At 53.7% G+C, this 18,120-nt stretch overlaps 1 protein-coding gene across 1 annotated transcript in view; it reads left to right on the top strand.

Moving 5' to 3' along the window:
* The window catches only part of MYO18B (myosin XVIIIB), a 185,259-nt gene extending 178,077 nt beyond the window's left edge, over positions 1-7,182 (top strand). The window contains exons 44-45 of the mRNA XM_015426416.1: positions 1,246-2,519; positions 7,003-7,182. Coding sequence (XP_015281902.1) covers positions 1,246-2,518 — 1,273 coding nt within the window. The 3' untranslated portion in view covers position 2,519; positions 7,003-7,182. The remainder of the gene's footprint in view (positions 1-1,245; positions 2,520-7,002) is intronic.
* Positions 7,183-18,120: the final 10,938 nt, after the last annotated feature.

Genomic DNA, 18,120 nt, shown 5'->3' with positions numbered 1-18,120 from the left:
CGCTCAGGCTGGGTGGGGTGGGGTGGGGGTTCCAGCCTCACCAGTGATCTCCCGCCTTGCTTTCTCTGCAAAGACAGGAGGCCTCGTATTGTGTCCTGCTGGCCCTCCAGTTTGGCCAGCAAGAGAGTTTCAACCAGCCATGACCGGAACCCACCTGGGGTAGGACCAGCGTGGCTGGCTCTGCCGGTGGATCCAGGCTTTCCTGGAGGAGGAGGAGGGGCTCTAGGGGGCCTTTACGCCTTCCTTTCCTGGCGGAATAGCAGTAGAGACTTTGGAGGCACCCCCCCTCCCTCTCCTGTGCGTGAGGCAAGTGGGAAGCAAACAGCTCTGCAGAAGCCTTGGCCACTGTCCATGCTCAAAAGGCCTCTGGTTGCCTGAGCTGTTCACGAGTGGGAGCAGGGAGCTGAACCCGGCCCAACTGCAGCTCAGAGACCCACGTGTGCTGGGAGGCAGATGTGGAGCTCTACCTGGCGGGGCTCCACCGGCGTCCTTGCATGCACCCAGGGATGCTTGCACATTCGAGGCGTCCAGGGACTGGCTTGTGCACTCCCAGTCATGCTTCGGCTTTGGAACTGTGCACAGAGCAGCCTCCTCAGATGTCAGGGAGAGTCCCCTCCTCCCCTCTAGGGCTTCCGGGCCGATCGGCCTCTTTCAAGTGTTTCCCTTGCTGGGTTTGCAGCAAAGCTGTGCGGACACAGGAATGCGTATGCATGTCGCTCAAGGTGTTGTTGTTCAGTCGCACAGTCTAGTCCGACTTTTCGCGACCCCATGGACCACATCACGCCAGGCCTTCTGGTCTTCCGCCGTCCTCTGAAGTTGGCTCAAGGTAGTTTAGGTAAAAATGCAATGAAACACTCAGCCATAATTAAACAGGTGAATCAATCTATTGTGGCGGGGGCAGCACCAATTTTACTGTGTTCTCGGAATGGCGGCTCGGATTCCTGGCTCTTCAAAGGCATTCGGCCATTTTATTATTACTCTAATTATGTTCAGAAAATGCATTACTCGACATCGAGTGAACTAGTGGCACACACCAGGAGATGGTCCTTCTTCTTTTTAGTTTATGCAGAAGTAACAATGATAACAACAAATACCAGAAGATGTTTCTAATTTAATATTTAAATTAAATATTTATACCTCGCGTGACAATTGTGAGTGCATGTTTTTAAACTCCAGGAAACATGCTTTCCTGCACAGGTGCTGCCGCGCTCCCTCACGGTGTTGTCTTTTCACTTTTTCTCCTAGAATAGACAACGATCTCGGCCAGAGTCCACCAGCATTGTTAAGTGTTAAAAGGCGGGAATATGGAAGAAACGGAAGGGAGGAGGATTTGGGCAGACTCACGAGCCCTTCCCTCAGTGCCCAGAGACGGGAACACGGGAAGCTCCTCTCCATAGAGGAGTTGGATGTGCCCAAAAACACAGGTTCCGTCTCTCCGTCTGTGATGAGGAAATGGTCCTCTCCAGCAGCATCTGCAGAAGGAAAACTGCCCAGTCCCGTGTCCCCATCAGTGATTAGAAAGATGTCTCCTTCAGCCGATGGCAAATTGTCACGCTCTTCGTCGGCACTTTCGGAATACGTCGAAGAGCTGCGGAGGCAGAGGCTGAAAGACAGAGAGCCGGGAGCCTTAGCGCTGGATGAGGCTTCGTCTTTGCCCATTTACCAGACCACGGGGGCCTCGTCCCTTAGAAGATGCAGGACTTTGCAGGAGGATGAAGATTACTCAGTAAAGCCCGACAGACCTGGGGGGGAGAGTGGTGGAGCCGGCCTGACTCGGTCCTCCAGCCTGCGCAGCGTCTCCTCCGAGGGCAAGCCGCCGCCAGCCCCCTCGCCCATCCTGAAGAGGGTCTCCAAGTTTGGTTCCTACGACTCCCTTGTTCAGAACATGGATGGTGCGTACTCAGAGCTCAGCCCGCCAGCCCTGGGAGGAAACACTTTCAGCGCCTCCTCAAGGCAAAAGCCGTGGAGGGGCAGCCTGTCAGCGTCATTGGAAGGAGTGGCCGACACGGCCCCGGGCCAGGATCCGCTGGGCTTTCAGAGCAAGAGAGCTGGAGATGTGGCAAGCAAAGGAAAGGAAAGCGACCCGTTCTCTTGGGAAATACCAACTCTGAGCTACGAAAGAAAGACAAACGTTGAATTCGACGACATCCTCCCAGCCATCCGGAAAGCCCAGTCCACAAGCAGCTTGTCCCGAGGACCCCGGGAAAGGAAGGAGGGCCACAGGCCCATGAGCGTCCATTTTGAAGACCAGATCTCCACTGAGACCCCCTCATCACCAAGCCCGAGGCCCAAAGAGGACCCTGGGAACCTCTCCGATTCCTCCTCATCTTCCAGCTCCGTGGTGTCTTTCAAAAGTGCCGACAGCATCAAGAGTCGGCCAAGAATCCAGAGGCTGGAGGGGGAAGGATGTGTTGAGAAAGGAAGCGCCACTAGTGCCAAAGATGGCGGGCGGTCTGAGGCAGACGGGAAGGACGACGATGTGAACAGCATCATGATGAAATACCTGGGGAAGGAATGAGGTAAGCGGCTGGTGCCTTGGCGCGCGGGCAGGCGCCAGGGATCGGCTGCTGTCACCAAGTGATGGAATTGGTGGAACTGGAGTGTGAAGCAGCAGAAAAGAGCCAGAGTCCAGGAGCACCTTAACGACTAACCACATTTGTGGTGGGGTAGGAGCTGAGGTGAGTCGCTGCTCACTTCTTCAGGTACAGCTGGAATGGGAGTCCCTCTGTCCTTATATCTTGGAGAGCAGAGTGCTTTCAGATGCCAAATGACTGTAGCAGGGAAACGACAATAGCAGGTGAATGACAATAGGGGGCATGATCGGATTAGGTGAGATAGGCAGAGAGGTAGTAGGCATGGAGAAATCAGCATTGGTGATGAGACAGGGAACCTAGGTCTCGATTGAGTCCAGGTGGATGCACTGAAGCTCAAGACAATGGATAGCTCTCTGCATATCACACCTAATCCAATCACGCCTGCTTTTGTCATTTGCCTGCTACTCTCATTTGCCTGCTAATTTCATTCGGCATCTGAAATCACTCCACTTTCCAATATACAGGGCAGATGGACTCACATTCTAGCTGTATCGAAGCGAGCAGTGACTCACGAAAGCTCCTCCCCTGCCACATATTTTGTTAGTCTTTAAGGTGTTTCTGTATGCTGGCTCTTTTCTGCTGCTACAGACAGACTAACACGGCAACCCATCTTAGACGGAGAAGGTTCAGCTCTTCTCCTGAAGGGGTGGCAGGTAGTTCAAAGTGTGGTGCCTGCAAACTCCATGTTCTGTGGATCCTTTCCCCAGCCCTAATGCCCACCCCCTGCTCCAACTTCAACACCACCGCTGGCTCGCGGTTGAAGCAAGCCTCAAGGGATTTGCCGCTGAGCCTTTAGCGTCGCCAAGGTATGGACCCTGCCCCGTGTATTTCAGTTGTTAGATATCACAACCACCAGTGTTCCCTCTCAGCTGAGTGAGTGTGAGCTAGGTCACAGTTTTTTAGCCTCCAGCACACCCATTTTTGTCTTCGCTCAGGGAGGAGGGCTCCAGAGCAAACTGACTGATGCATTGGCAAATCGCCCGCTCACAACCTTAATGCCAGCAGCTGACCAAATAGAATTCTTGCTCACAAGACACCACAGCTTTGAGGGGGCATTGACAACCACCACCCATTCCAGTCACAGTTCAGACCCTGGATGGTCCCAGAGAGTTGCCTGCACAGCCCTCTGTTGGGGGCCCTGGGGATTTGACGTGAAGTTGCCGGAGGCAAGGAAGGCAGAGCCGAACAGCGGGGAGGCAGAGTTCCAGATTTGAGCACAGCAGGCAGGCACCCTAGTGTCAGCTCGTTCGTGGTGTGGTGGACTCTAATCTGGAGAACCAGAGGGTTTGTCTCCTCACTCGTCCTCCCCCTCCCCATGACACCTGCTGGATGACCTTGGGCCGGACCCAGTTCTCTCAGGACTCTCTCAGGCCCACCTGCCTCACAAGGGAGAGGTGGGAAAGGAGGTTATGAGTTGCTTTGAGACTCTGGCAGTGCTGACCTCTGGTCTGGATCAAGTGTTGAAGGCAGTTGCTACTCTGCTAGCTAGGATGGGTGTATGTGGTTTGCCCTCCAAGGCAGGGCCAGCTTATAGAGACATGGAACTAACCTGCGTCCCACGTGGCCTGAAAGTGCTGATGGCAGAGCCCTAACCCTAACCCTTAGAGAAGAAGAAGAAGAGAAGAGATTGGATTTCTACCCCGCCTTTCACTACCCAAAGGAGTCTCAGAGCAGCTTACAAGCTCCTTTCCCTCCCTTCCCCACAACAGACACCCTGTGAGCAATGTTCCCTCTAAGCTGTGGAGACTTGTGAGCAAAAATTCTACTTTGTGAGCTACCAGCATTAAACTTGTGAGCAAGCAATTTGCTACTGCATACATTACTTTGCTCTGGAGCCATCCTTCCTGAGCTAAGATTAAAATGTGTGAGTCGGAAGCTAGACAACTGTGAGCTAGATCACACTAACTCAGTTTAGAGGGAACACTGCCTGTGAGGTCGGTGGGGCTGAGAGAGCTCTTGACAGAAACTGCTCTTTTTCAAGAACAGCTCTGATAGAACTACGGCTTGCCCAAGGTCATCCAGCAGGTGCAAGTGGAGGAGTGGGGAATCAGACCCGGTTCTCCCAGATTAGAGTCCACGCACTACGCCAAACTGGCTCTCAAGCTCAAGGTCTTAAGGCTCCACCCCCAGGGGAGGGGGCGCTTCTTCTCTGCCGGACTGTCACATCCTTCAGAAGGAACCTGGAGCCGCCTCACCTTTGCTCTGGGGGGGGGGGCATGGAGGGGGCAGGAACTTCCCCTGGCTGTAAAACGCCCTCTTCCTGAAGATGCACCAACATCCAAACCTGAGCATTTCCAAGCTGCATTGCAAGACTGTGGCATGCTTTTTAATATTCATTTTAGCCTTTGTATTTCTGTGCCTCTGGAGTCCTGGCACGTCTATTTGAAGAGGTATTTTTATCTGGATGCTCTTGGGTTTCTCTAAGAAGAATCCCCCTCTGCCTCTGATAAGACTTGCATCAGCTCCAAATTACTCGGTAACTTGGCCACGTTGGCACTTAGGATTTAGTACTCTGAGCCTGCTTTGAGTCCCTGGTGGACCCCCAGCGCTGCAGTTAAGTGCTTAAACCAAATTAAGAAGTGTTAGATGATGAAGCTGCCTTGGGACCCAGCGAGTCGGCTGAAGCCACCTCCGTGGCCCTGGATGTGTTAATAAAACATTTCTTTATAGGACGCACCATCTGTGTGGTTGAGGTGGCCCAGGTCTTTGTTTAAATCAGCCACGGGGAGCCTCTAGTTTGGAGTGGAAAGTGAGAGATGTGGGGGGGGGGTTGCACTCAGGGAGGAATATTAAAGAAGCCAGAATCAAGAACCCGGGCAGGTGCTTTGCACAAACAGGAAACGCCGACTCCCCTCTCCAGTGTGCTCCGGGCAGTCCTCAGGCCCATCTGTCTTGCCCATGAATCTTTGGGAGGCCTCTAGCTGGGAGGGGGAAGGGAAGCAGGAAGAAGAGGAGGAGGAGATTGGATTTCTACCCCGCCCTTCACTACCCAAAGGTGTCTCAGAGCGGCTTACAAACTCCTTTCCCTCCCCTCCCCACAACAGACACCCTGTGAGGCAGGCGGGGCTGAGAGAGCTCTGACAGAAACTGCTCTTTCTCAAGGACAGCTCTTATCAGAACTACAGCTTGCCCAAGGCCATCCAGCCAGGTGCCAGTGGAGGAGGAGTGGGGAATCAAACCCGGTTCTCCCAGATTAGAGTCCGCGCTCCTAACCACGACACCAAACTGGCTCTCAAGTAGTGTTCCCTCTAAGCTATAGAGTCCTGTGAGCAAAAACTCTACTTTGTGAGCTCCTGGCATTAAAGTTGTGAGCAGGTGATTTGGCTACTGCATAAATTAGTTTGTTCTGGAGCCATCCTTTCTGAGCGGAGAACGAAATGTGTGAGCCGGAGGCTAAAAAACTGTGAGCTAGCTCACACTAACTCAGCTTAGAGGGAACACTGCTCTCAAGGCTCTTCCTGGGAGCTGCCCGGCATCCTGGAACTGCTGTGAGAAGGCAGAGCTCCACATTAGGATGGCTCTGCCTTGAAACGTACCTCCGATGGGGCATAAGACCCTCCTCTCTGAACTGTGTGAGGATAATCCTAGCCACCTATAGACTGAGGTGGGTCACCCTGTTGGTCTGAAGCAACAGAAGAGACGAATACGCGTCCAGTCAAGCACCTTGAAGACCAACAAAGTTTTATTCTGGGTAGCCGCTGGAAGGCATGCAGCAAAATAACCTCTGTGAGACGCTGTTGCTGTCTCCGAGTGCTGCGTTAAGTGCCAAGCATCAGTGTTACCAGGCAGGCCTCATTCCGAGCACACCACGCCAAGACCTGCTGTTTGGTGGGTGGAGCTCCAGGGCTGGGGGGGGGGGAGGCCTTGATGCTCATGGCAGCGGCTCCTGCTGCTGCTGCTGGGATGAAGGCGAGAGGGCGGGGTGTGAGGGGGGGCGCGCGGTGGCAGCCTTTTGCCCCCTGGCTCATAACGACCAACAAATATGCCTCCACTGAAGCTGAAGGAGGCTGAAGGGCAGACTGCAGGCGAAGGGAATCCAGCTTGCTAGCAAAGGGGCTAATTATGAGACAATTAGGAAACAAGATCTGAGCAGCTCAGCTTCCGCAAATGTTTAATCGATCCATCATGTGGCGCGTGACATTCCGAGGGGCTTTGAGCTGGTGGGCAGGCTCAGATCCTCATTGATTCCGTCCACCCTGCGTGCTGCACGGAGGCTGGGCCATGGGGGTGGGGAGGCTGAGGTGGCCAAGGTCTGAGCGGGGCGCCTGGGCTAGGGGGAGGGAGGGGGCTCCTCCTCCAAACAAGGGGTGCCCCCCCCCCCCCGTGGAAGCTGCAGTACCTCTGAAGAAAGTCCATGTCGATATTTCCAGGGTCTACCTTTCCTTCTCTTTGTCTTTTGGTCCTTCAGGAGCCCAGATATCAACAGAAGCAGCATCAAAGATGGATCCGTTTGGACCGTTCTCTCCCGCAGGCAGTGGTTTCTCCTCCCCTGGCCCTGTCCGTGTTCCTGACCCAAAAACGCAAAGATGTGTGACAGACAAACGGCGCAGAAGCTGTTTTGGGAGTTCTCTGCAACTAAAATACAAAATAAAACATTTGCTTACTTGTGATGGGCCTCCTTCTCCCCCCCCCCCCGCTTCATTCCGACACGGTGCAACCAGGCAGGCTAAATGGCCTGTGTGGGACCGCCGGGAGGCCCTGGAGATTACCTGGGGGGGCCTCTCTTTTTTAACCCTGTGCAAGGGGCTGCACGGACCCCAAAAGAGACACACAATTGCTACCCGGCAGGCTGGAATCTATACCAGAAATACAAGACGAGGGAAAGGAGTGATGGGGGGGGGGCAGGTAGTAGTGAAGACCTTGGGCCCTGGGGGTGTCTAAGGAGGGGGGGCTGGGTGGCGGCCATTCTTCTCCGGAACAGCTGCAGAGAACTCTCGTGTCTCTCTTGTGTGGCTGCCTTTCTTTCCACAGAGGCATGTGAGCCCACCCACACACACACATCGGAGAATCCTTCTCATTCTCGCAGCCAGGGATTTTTTTTTTTTGGTAGAAAAAGCCCAGCAGGAACTCATTAGCATAACAGGCCACACCCATTAGCAGGAACTCATTAGTATATTAGGCCACACCCATGACCGTGCAGCTCATTAGCATATTACGCTACACCCCCATGCCTTCCCTTGGTTTGCCCGGGCACCCCACAGCTGTGGGGAGCCTGGGCAAGCCCCCCCCCCTTGAAGGGAAGGGAAGGCAGTTTAAACTGCAGAAAGCCATGGCTGCAGAAAGCCCAGGCAAGCAGGCCCTCTCGGACAGGGCCTCCCTGGTCCTTCCAGGGCCCCCCTGGCCCGCCCGCCTCGGAGTTGCGGGGTGGTGGTGTCGCTCTCCAGGCCTTCCCTCTGTAGTCCCGCACGCGTGGAGGTTTTGGCTGCAGTGGGCATGGCCAACTCTGAAGCCAGCTGGAAGGCCGTTCCTGTGCGTTCCTGCCCCAAAATAGCCCTGCCTGCAGCTTTTTTCTCCCATAGAAGAGGGGTCCCCAGCATGGGGACCACAGGCGCTATGGCCCCTGCCAACATCTCCAGTGTTTTTGGAAAGGGGGTGGGGCCAGGTGTAGCTTTAGCCCATTGAGGCTTCCGACTGGCCATATCGGTGGTGCTGATTTTTAAAAAAACGTTGCTTGGGCAGGAGCTGCCACCACAGTACGAGTAACTTCGCTGTGTGACTGGAGGTCAGCTGCAACAGCCGTTCTGAGGCTGGTTCCGCTTCCTCCAGCAGCAGCCATTTTGTGGCAAACATGTGGGATCTGCACCCACCGCACTGTGTCGGGATTCCAAAGGAGCCCACGAGCTCAAAAAGGTGGGGCGACCTCTGTCCTAGAATGACGACCTGCCCGGTTTCATACCAAATGCAGCCGGAATATTGTTTGAGTGAGAAGGAGCCCAAAGCTCATTGTGGGAGGCAGGCAGTCAGTCAGGCAGAAGCTTTGTCAGCACGGGGAATTCTGTTTGGTCCTGTTTGCAGCATGAAGGGCTCTGGAAAGGCGTGGCCACAGAGACGGGCTGAAGAGAAGAAGAAGAAGAAGAGGAGATTGGATTCATACCCCATGGCCCTTCACTACCCAAGGGAGTCTCAGAGCGGCTCACAAACTCCTTTCCCTTCCCCTCCCCACAACAGACACCCTGTGAGGTCGATGGGGCTGAGAGAGCTCTGACACAAACTGCTCTTTTTCAAGGACAGCTCTTGTCAGAACAACGGCTTCCCTGAGGTCATCCAGCCAGGTGCATGCGGAGGAGGAGTGGGGAATCAAACCCGGTTCTCCCAGATTAGAGTCCGCGCACTTAACCACGACACCAAACTGGCTCCAGATTTCGTTCTTGCTCGGCTCTGTCGGCACCAGCAGTCCTTTGCCACGGTTCTCTTTCCCGCTCTTTGCCCCAGGAGGTCCCAGCGTTGCTTCCTCTCCTGGCCCCAAATGCCCTGCAAGTGCAGCCGGTAAAAAAGAGGCAGTGACCTGCAAAAGTGGGGCTGGCTCATGCAGCGTGGAGGTTGCACGTCTCATCTGCCGCCCGCGCAGTCCTGCAGCATCGGGTGTCTCCAAATGGTCGGGCTCCCGTAGCTGAGCCCCCACACCCCCACAAGCCTTCGCCCTCCTGTCTGCCTGCCTGCCTGGGACACTCTCGGCTCAATGTGTTTGCTCTTGCAGATGAATCAGAACTGACTAGCGAAGCCGAGGTTTCAAGCTATTCTCTGAGTTTTCTTGTGAAGTGTCACACTCGGAACAGGCCAGCTTGCGTGAGCACTGATCAAGCGTGATTCAGTCATCACTCAGATGCTCTCTGCCTGGGGGGGGGGGGCGTTGCATGCAACCCAGGTCATTCCAAGCCATGCAAGGAGCAAGTGCACCTGAGCCTAGGTGCAGGATGCTGCATGTGAGCCGGCTGCTCCCCAGATGCTGCAGCAACAAATGCAGCATTGGTGGCTGCAGTCTTGCAACCAACTTGGTCATGTGACCATCAGCGTTCCCTCTAAGATGAGCTAGTGTGAGCGAGCTCACAGTTTTTTAGCCTCTGGCTCACACAGTTTTGCCTTAGCTCCGGAAGGGCTCCAGAGAGCAAACCAATGTATGCAGCAGCCAAATTGCTCGCTCCCAGTCTTAATGCCAGCAGCTCACAAAGTGGACTTTTTGCTCACAAGACTCCACAGCTCGGAGGGAGCACTGGTGTACTTTTCTCCCTTTCTCACAATAGAAGAAGTCATGGGCAGTCCATGAAATTGCTGAGCGGTCGGGTTAGAATGGATAAAAGGAAGTACTTCTTCACCCAAAGAGTGATTAACACATGGAATTCACTGCCACAGGAAGTGGTGGCGGCTACAAGGATGGACGGCTTCAAAAGGGAATTAGATAAGCATATGGAGCAGAGGCCACAAGCAGTGTTCCCTCTAAGCTGAGTTAGGATGAGCTGGCTCACAGTTTTTTTCAGCCTCCGGCTCACAGCTTTTTGCCTTAGCTCAGGAAGGATGGCTCCAGGGCAAACTAATTTCTCCAGCAGCCAAATCGTCAGCTCACCACTTTAATGCCAGTCACTCACAAAGTAGGATTTTTGCTCACAGGACTCCGCAGCTTAGAGGGAACCTTGGCCACAAGGTATAGATAGGGGCTCTGGGGCAAGGGATGCTCTGTATTCTTGGTGCTTGGGGGGGGCAACAGTGGGAGGGCTTCTGGAGTTCTGGCCCCACTGGTGGACCTCCTGGTGTTTTTGGCCACTGTGTGACACAGAGTGTTGGACTGGATGGGCCTTTGGCCTGATCCAACATTGGCTTCTCTAATGGACAGGCTGCCCCTGCAGCCCCAGGAAAGGCAAGCAGGGGGACGTAATATTAAGACCTTTGCCTGCACAGATAGCCCAGCTCCCTTTGACCCCCCCAGGGCCCCTCTTATTTGTGAAAAAGCTGTCATGAATCTCCACCAGCAAGCAGGACCTATCCCAGCAGGCCAGAGGGGGTCCCTCCCCGCGTCGTTTCGTTGGCCCTCGTCACTTTCTTTTGGATGGGTCCGTGCAAGACGGAAAGGCAGGGCGGGCAGCCGGGCCTGGGCGAGAGCTTCTGTGTGCCGCCTTTGCCACTGGAGAAGCAAGGGCGGGGGGGGGGCTTGGTGCCCGCGGGGATCCCCTCTTCGGGCTGTCCGGCAACCTGCACCCCTTCTTGCTTTAACTGATTTTAAATATTGGGTTCCACGGAGGAACAGACTCCCAGTCTCGTGATCCGCTCTACTTTATTCAGTGGTTTCAGCAAGAAGGAGACTGCAGACCAGAGCCTCAGCTCGGTTATATTGCCTGCAGTGGCCCCACCCCAGCACACCCCACTCCCAAGGACAGGCTATTTACAAAACTTTACACCTTGATTGGTTCCTGCCAGAATCCTGTTGGTCTGTTGTTATTCGGCTCCAAGCTCACCCTGTCTCTGGCAGCACAGTCCTGCAGTGTTTCCGTCCCAATACATAACAACCGAGCTGCTGCTTCCTGGGCCAAAGAGCTCAGCGTGCCACGGATGGTGAAAATGAGGCGTCTGCTCACAGCCACATTGCGCAGGAAGAAGACCAGTTGACATGCGATGCGGAGTGTGTGCGTGCAAGACCTCATCAGTGAGTTCTACTCCCCCCCCCCTCAGATGGGCATCCCATTTAGATCAGACCCTAGTTTCTGAGATGTGGGTGGGCACAACCTTCCCCCCTGTTGGCGTGTCCTGAGCTGGCACCGCCGGCACCCTCAGGGAGGAGACCGAGCCGTTCCACTGCTTCCGAACGGATCAATGCTGACTCTCTCCCTGGGGCGGCAGCTCACTCGGGGGGCCCTGTTTGCAAGAGAAGAAGAAGAAGATGCGGGACAAGACCAGTTCTGATCCTGGAGGAACGGGGGGGGGGGGGTGAAAGGGGGGGGGGGACTCCCCCCTCCCCTCTCGTCTGCATCTGGGAATTCTTGCAGAAGTGCTCCTCACGTGTGGCGATGAGACTCATTACATTAATAGATCTCCCCCTCCGATGGGAAAGCCCGTGTGATCTGATCGAACCTTTAATGGCTTCTGCTTATTTGGCTGGCATCAGAGGCTGTTACATAAAACACAAGAGGTTCTGATGAAACAGCATCATCGATTGTGGGGCGAAAGGGGGAAATGAGGCATGAGGGCGGCTTTGGGGAATAAGCTCAGGCTGAGCCACGTCCGCGCCACGGTTCCCATTAGGGGCTCGCTGCTGCCGCAGAGGCAGTGTGCACAGGCTGTGTAGGACAACCTTGCGCCCGGGATCCCTCCCGGGCCACCAGAGGCCATTTTCCAGACTTCTGGAAAAACCCATAATTGCTGTATCACTAGAACACTGTGATGCCGGGGCGATAGAGCAACCAGTAACCTTTTCTAAAAAGCCCTCGGAGTGGGAGTGGGAGTGGGGGGTGGGGGTGACCAAGGGAGATCGTGCTACTGTGGGCAAAGCCGATGCTCCAAAAATAACCCCCTTCCTACCCACATGGCTTGCAAGCATACTTTGACTGCCGTCGTCCCCCAAAAGATTATTATCCCAAAACAGCTCTGGGGAATCTCGCAGGAGCAGGGGAAAGTGGCCCGGCTGCCTGCCAGGCCCTCTGCACAGGATCCGAGAAGAAGCATTTCGGCTTGCGTTGCCGTTTAAAGGAATCCCTCTTTCTTTGGCACACTATGAGCCCCACCCTCCGGCCGAGGAGATCAGGGTGGCAGACCTCGTTTGGCCATCCTCCCTTTTATCCAAACAACTCCGTGAGGCCGGCTCGGCCGAGAGAGTGAGTGATGGTTTGGTGGAATGATTAAAAACATTTTTACAAGATGAATATATGCAAATTATACAAATTGTAACAACAGCTAGAATTTTATATGCAAAATATTTTGGGGGAAAGGAAGAAACACCGGCAAGAGAAGAACTTATTTTCCAATTATTAGAGGCAGCAGAAATGGAGAAATTAACCTTACAATGACATGAAAAACAAGAAAGTGATTTTGAAAGACAATGGGCGAGATTTTACAATTGGATGCAAAATTATCCTTGGAGAACTCAAATCATGAGTGAAGGGCATAGAGTCTACAAGTACATTGTAACTTAAGCTGACGTATGAGTATACTATCCATTCAGATGCTTTCTTTTCTGTTTCCTATGTCTCTTCTTTTCGTTTTTCTGTAGTATCTTTCTATGAAACTAATAATATGCTGCCTTTCTACCCAATCAGGCTCCAAAAGGCGGAAAACATGACAAAAATTAAAATATTAAAATACTGTTAAAATTGTGAAATAATCCAATTAAAACACACAGCACTAGAAGGAGGGGCAGCAACTGTTATTGGGGATATGCCAGATGAAAGGGGAAAGTCTTCCCCAGCTCAGGCGGGCAGCTTCCCCGTTGCAGGCCTTGAGAATTCAGCCCACGCTCACACCATCCTGCTCTGAGGCTTCCGTGGCCGGCCTGGCCCACGTGCTGCAGCCAGCCACCCCAGCCTGCCTCTTCTTTCCCCCGGGCCAGAGGAGGTCAAACTCATTTCCTCTCTACTGCTTGGGGACAAGGCTGAAGTTGATTCCTCGTGCCTTCCTTATTTGTGTTTTATTCATGAATCCATCCAAAAACACTGGGGAGAGTTTGAAAGCTCTGAACTCCAAAATAATATTTGGACCCCCAAACCTCATACACCCCCATGTTCAGCAGACTCTTCCCTTCGAGGGGACATACGCTGTGCCCTGGTCAAAAAGTGCAGTTCTTGTCCCAGCTGTTCCAAAGTGTGGTGCCCCCGGGACAATCACACAGGCCCCCAAAACAATCTTTGGACCACCCCCAAATGACACATCACCATGCTCTGGAGTCTATCCCCTGCACGATGACATGCAGTGGTGCCGGGTCCAAATACTGATGAGCTGTTCCTCCCTACAGAGCCCACCCACCCACCACCCACCCGGCCCTCCCTCCCTCTCCCCCCTGCCTGCCTTGGTGGTCCCCAGGGCTGTTGGGCATCTTTGCCATCCGATTTTATAGCTCCCTGTCTGTCACTTCCCAGAGGTGCCCCTTCAGCCCCTGTCTGCGGAAGACCTTGACGCAGTGGGAGCCTGCAGGGCAGGGTGAACCGGGCTCGGATCCAGTGAGTAGCAAGCGTTCTCCTGGTGTGATTAGCAGAGGTCCCCCCAACCGCCCATCGCTGCCGCATCCAGCGCAGCCCACGTTCAGAAAGCAGACTCTCTGGAGCAAGGAAGCATCACTCCACCAGGCAGGGAAAAGGCCAGCTGCCTTTGGGCGCCTGCCAGATTTCTAATTAACACACCAGGATGGAACCAACCAGCTCCTCTGCAGCAGAAGAACCTTCTGAGAATGTCCACGAGAAGAAGACCCCTTCCTCCCAAGAGCTCCGTGACCGACCACCGGATGTCAGGCTAGAGGAGGGTTAGCCAACTCATTCCACAAGGGGGACACAACCCCTTTGATTCCATCCACTTGTAGACGGAGGAGGTAAGTGCATTCACACATGCAGTTTAGGGTTGCCAGCCTCCAGGTTGTCAGCAAGCTTGCCATTGTGTTCTGTGTTTCTTGTACGCTTGTACAGTTCATCCCCCCCCCCCTCCCTGCTAGCCTGTATTTTATTTTGCTGTAATGCTAAGCCGAACATCTGGAGGACGTGGTGTAGGAGGAGAGCTTGAATGCTAGCTTGTTGCCTGTAGAGCCTGGGAACTGCACCTGTATTATGTCTGGAGATAGTAGTGTTCCCAGGGATTGAGCGCGCACCCTTTTCCTTTTCCCCGCCAGTGGGAAAGTGATCCATTGGTTCGGTACCTGGTTCAAATCCCTTTATTATACTTGCCCTGGCTGTTTGTACCCATTCCTAACAAAGGACTTGTTTGAGTATCTTTCCAAAGCTTTGAAATAAATTTTGCTTTTCTGAAACGTGGATTTATTCTCGATGCTTGGGGATCCAACACAGGTGGGGGCTGGAGATCTTCTGAAAATCACCACGAATCTCCAGGCGACAGACGTCAGTTCCCCTGGAGGATGTGGCTGCTTTGGAGGGTGAGCTCTGAAGAAGAAGAAGAAGAGGAGGAGGAGGAGGTTGGTTTGATACCCCACCCTTCACTACCCAAAGGAGTCTCAGAGCAGCTTACCAACTCCTTTCCCTTCCCCTCCCCACAAGAGACACCCTGTGAGGTAGGCGGGGCTGAGAGAGCTCTTGACAGAAACGGCTCTTTTTCAAGAACAGCTCTGACAGAACGATGGCTTGCCCAAGGTCATCCAGCAGCTGCGAGTGGAGGAGGAGTGGGGAATCAAACCCTGTTCTCCCAGATTAGAGTCCGCGCACTTAACCACGACACCAAACTGGCTCGGAAGGAGCCTGCTCAACTCCCTTCACTCCCAAACCCTGCTTTCCCCAGGGTTCACCCCCAAAATCTCCAGGAATTTCTCAACCCAGAGTTGGCAAGATGCCCTGCATGTGTGAAACAGCCATTCAGACGCCATAGGAAGAGTGGCCATGCGCTTCCCGGAGTCTGGTTTTGTCTCTCTGTGAACAATTCCCCCAAAGTCTACAAGGAGCACCCCCCTCCCTTTCCTCCTACTGGAAATGGGTGCAAAAAAAATGGAGGGGGAGTAGTGAGTATCCTTTGCAGTGGAAAGTACAAATTAATCATATTCTGTTCTAATTCCTCATCAAAAGGGATTTTTAAAAATTGAACAATGTTAATTTATTCTAATTTGTCTTTCTTCAGGAAAAAACCCAAAAACCCTTCTATAAAATGAGATGACCCGCCTACTGACACAGAGTCACGCTTTTAAATAGAAACAGCCATTGAAGGATGGGTGCCCAGATCTCTCCCCTTCTGCCCAACGCAGGAGTTGCTGGGTTTCGGGGCACCGGCCACGCCAACTGTGCGGTCCATCCACCTTCCACTGTGGGCTGCAGAGCATTCTGTTGGCGGCAGGTGCGGCAGTGGGTTGGAATCGCCCGCATGCCTGAGTCAGAAAGGAGTCAAGGGGAAGAATGTGCCAAAAACACTGAAAAAGGATTGGGGGGGGGGATTCTGCCCACCCCAAGTGGCCAGTTTCAGTTAGAAAATCTAAACTGGCAACTTTCCAGTGTAGCCAGTATGATGGTGTCAGAAGAAGAAGAAGAGAAGACATTGGATTCATACCCCGCCCTTCACTACCCAAAGGAGTTTCAGAGCGGCTTACAGTCTCCTTTCCTTTCCCTCCCCCTCCCCACAACAGACACCCTGTGAGGGATGTGGGGCTGAGAGAGCTCTCGACAGAAACTGCTCTTTTTCAAGAACAGCTCTTATCAGAACTACGGCTTGCCCAAGGTCATCTAGCCAGGTGCAAGTGGAGAAGTAGAGAATCAGAAGAAGAAGAGAGAAGAGATTGGATTTATACCCCCCCCCCTTCACTACCCAAAGGAGTTTCAGAGCGGCTTACAGTCTCCTTTCCTTTCCCTCCCCCTCCCCACAACAGACACCCTGTGAGGGATGTGGGGCTGAGAGAGCTCTCGACAGAAACTGCTCTTTTTCAAGAACAGCTCTTATCAGAACTACGGCTTGCCCAAGGTCATCTAGCCAGGTGCAAGTGGAGAAGTAGAGAATCAGAAGAAGAAGAGAGAAGAGATTGGATTTATACCCCCCCCCCTTCACTACCCAAAGGAGTTTCAGAGCGGCTTACAGTCTCCTTTCCTTTCCCTCCCCCTCCCCACAACAGACACCCTGTGAGGGATGTGGGGCTGAGAGAGCTCTCGACAGAAACTGCTCTTTTTCAAGAACAGCTCTTATCAGAACTACGGCTTGCCCAAGGTCATCTAGCCAGGTGCAAGTGGAGAAGTAGAGAATCAGAAGAAGAAGAGAGAAGAGATTGGATTTATACCCCCCCCCCTTCACTACCCAAAGGAGTTTCAGAGCGGCTTACAGTCTCCTTTCCTTTCCCTCCCCCTCCCCACAACAGACACCCTGTGAGGGATGTGGGGCTGAGAGAGCTCTCGACAGAAACTGCTCTTTTTCAAGAACAGCTCTTATCAGAACTACGGCTTGCCCAAGGTCATCTAGCCAGGTGCAAGTGGAGAAGTAGAGAATCAGAAGAAGAAGAGAGAAGAGATTGGATTTATACCCCCCCCCCTTCACTACCCAAAGGAGTTTCAGAGCGGCTTACAGTCTCCTTTCCTTTCCCTCCCCCTCCCCACAACAGACACCCTGTGAGGGATGTGGGGCTGAGAGAGCTCTCGACAGAAACTGCTCTTTTTCAAGAACAGCTCTTATCAGAACTACGGCTTGCCCAAGGTCATCTAGCCAGGTGCAAGTGGAGAAGTGGGGAATCAAACCTGGTTCTCCCAGATTAGAGTCAGCGCACTTAACCACGACACCAGACTGACTCTCTAACCACTACACTGCAGGCACCACCAGAAACATTTCCTCCCCTCCCCAAGAGCAGTATTTCTCCCCCCCACACACACACACACACACAGCCACTGGGCAGAAGGTCTCACATCAAAGGGGCCCTTGAGCTTCTGTGTGCCATGGTGGGGTAGGGGCAGTGCATAAAACCAAGCCAGTCCTCCTTCAGGTAGTGTTGTCAGCTCTGGTGGTAGGCTCTGGAGAACCAGGAACCTGCGGAGTCCTTCCTTGGCGTCCAGGTGTGCGTGTCTCAATGCTCCCTCTAAGCTGTGGAGTCTTGTGAGCAAAAAATCTACTTTGTGAGCCACCGGCATTGAAGCTGTGAGCGAGCCATTTGCCTGCTGCATAAATTAGTTTGCTCTGGAGCCCTCGTTCCTGAGCGAAGACAAAAATGTGTGAGCAGGAGGCTAAAAACCTGTGAGCTAGCTCACACCAACTCAGCTTAGAGGGAACATTGGTGTGTGTGTGTGTGTGTGTGTTTGTACACTTCCATTTCAACAAATAGCCCACCTAAGTCACCAGCCGGCCCACTCTGCTGAGTCTGTGGGGGTGGGGGCTTCCCGCGGGGCTCCTGTGGGCACACCGCCTGCCTTGGGCGAGGAAGCGGGCCTCTGCAGTGCGCGGGTATTTACACCCTCCTCTTTATAGCTTTATTAAACCTCTGGCTGTGCTTTCAATTAAGCAAATTGCTTCTGCAATTGTAAGCACATTTCATCAGAATAAATAACAGCATTTGCTCAGCAGAATGGGTTTGCAGCTGGCAATGTGAACGCCAGCCTATTGTGGAGGCCTCCATAGCCAAGGTGGCCCGGAGGGGGGGGGAGCAGGGGCCCTTAGAGCGTCCAAGCCCTTCCTCCTTAAGTGGAGTTGTGCGGGGCGGCTTTTCCACAGGACTGAGGGTCCAGCCGGGAAGCCTCCCCTAGCCCCAGCCCCTGCCTTCACCTCTTCCCAAGTGCTCCACAGGCGCTCAAGGCCCCTCACACCTCCCAGATTGCTCGGTCAGGATTTGGGTGCCGACCGGAAGCCATCACGCAGCAGCCCAAGAGCCCCGGCCATTCAAGAGGGGACCTGGAGGCACGCGCTCCAGCCAGCCTCGTGGGCCAGGTTGCCA

Source organism: Gekko japonicus, unplaced genomic scaffold, assembly GCF_001447785.1.
Source record: "Gekko japonicus isolate JY-2015 unplaced genomic scaffold, Gekko_japonicus_V1.1 scaffold856, whole genome shotgun sequence".
NCBI classification, from domain to species: Eukaryota; Metazoa; Chordata; class Lepidosauria; order Squamata; family Gekkonidae; genus Gekko; species Gekko japonicus.
This window is presented reverse-complemented; position numbering and strand designations above follow the sequence as displayed.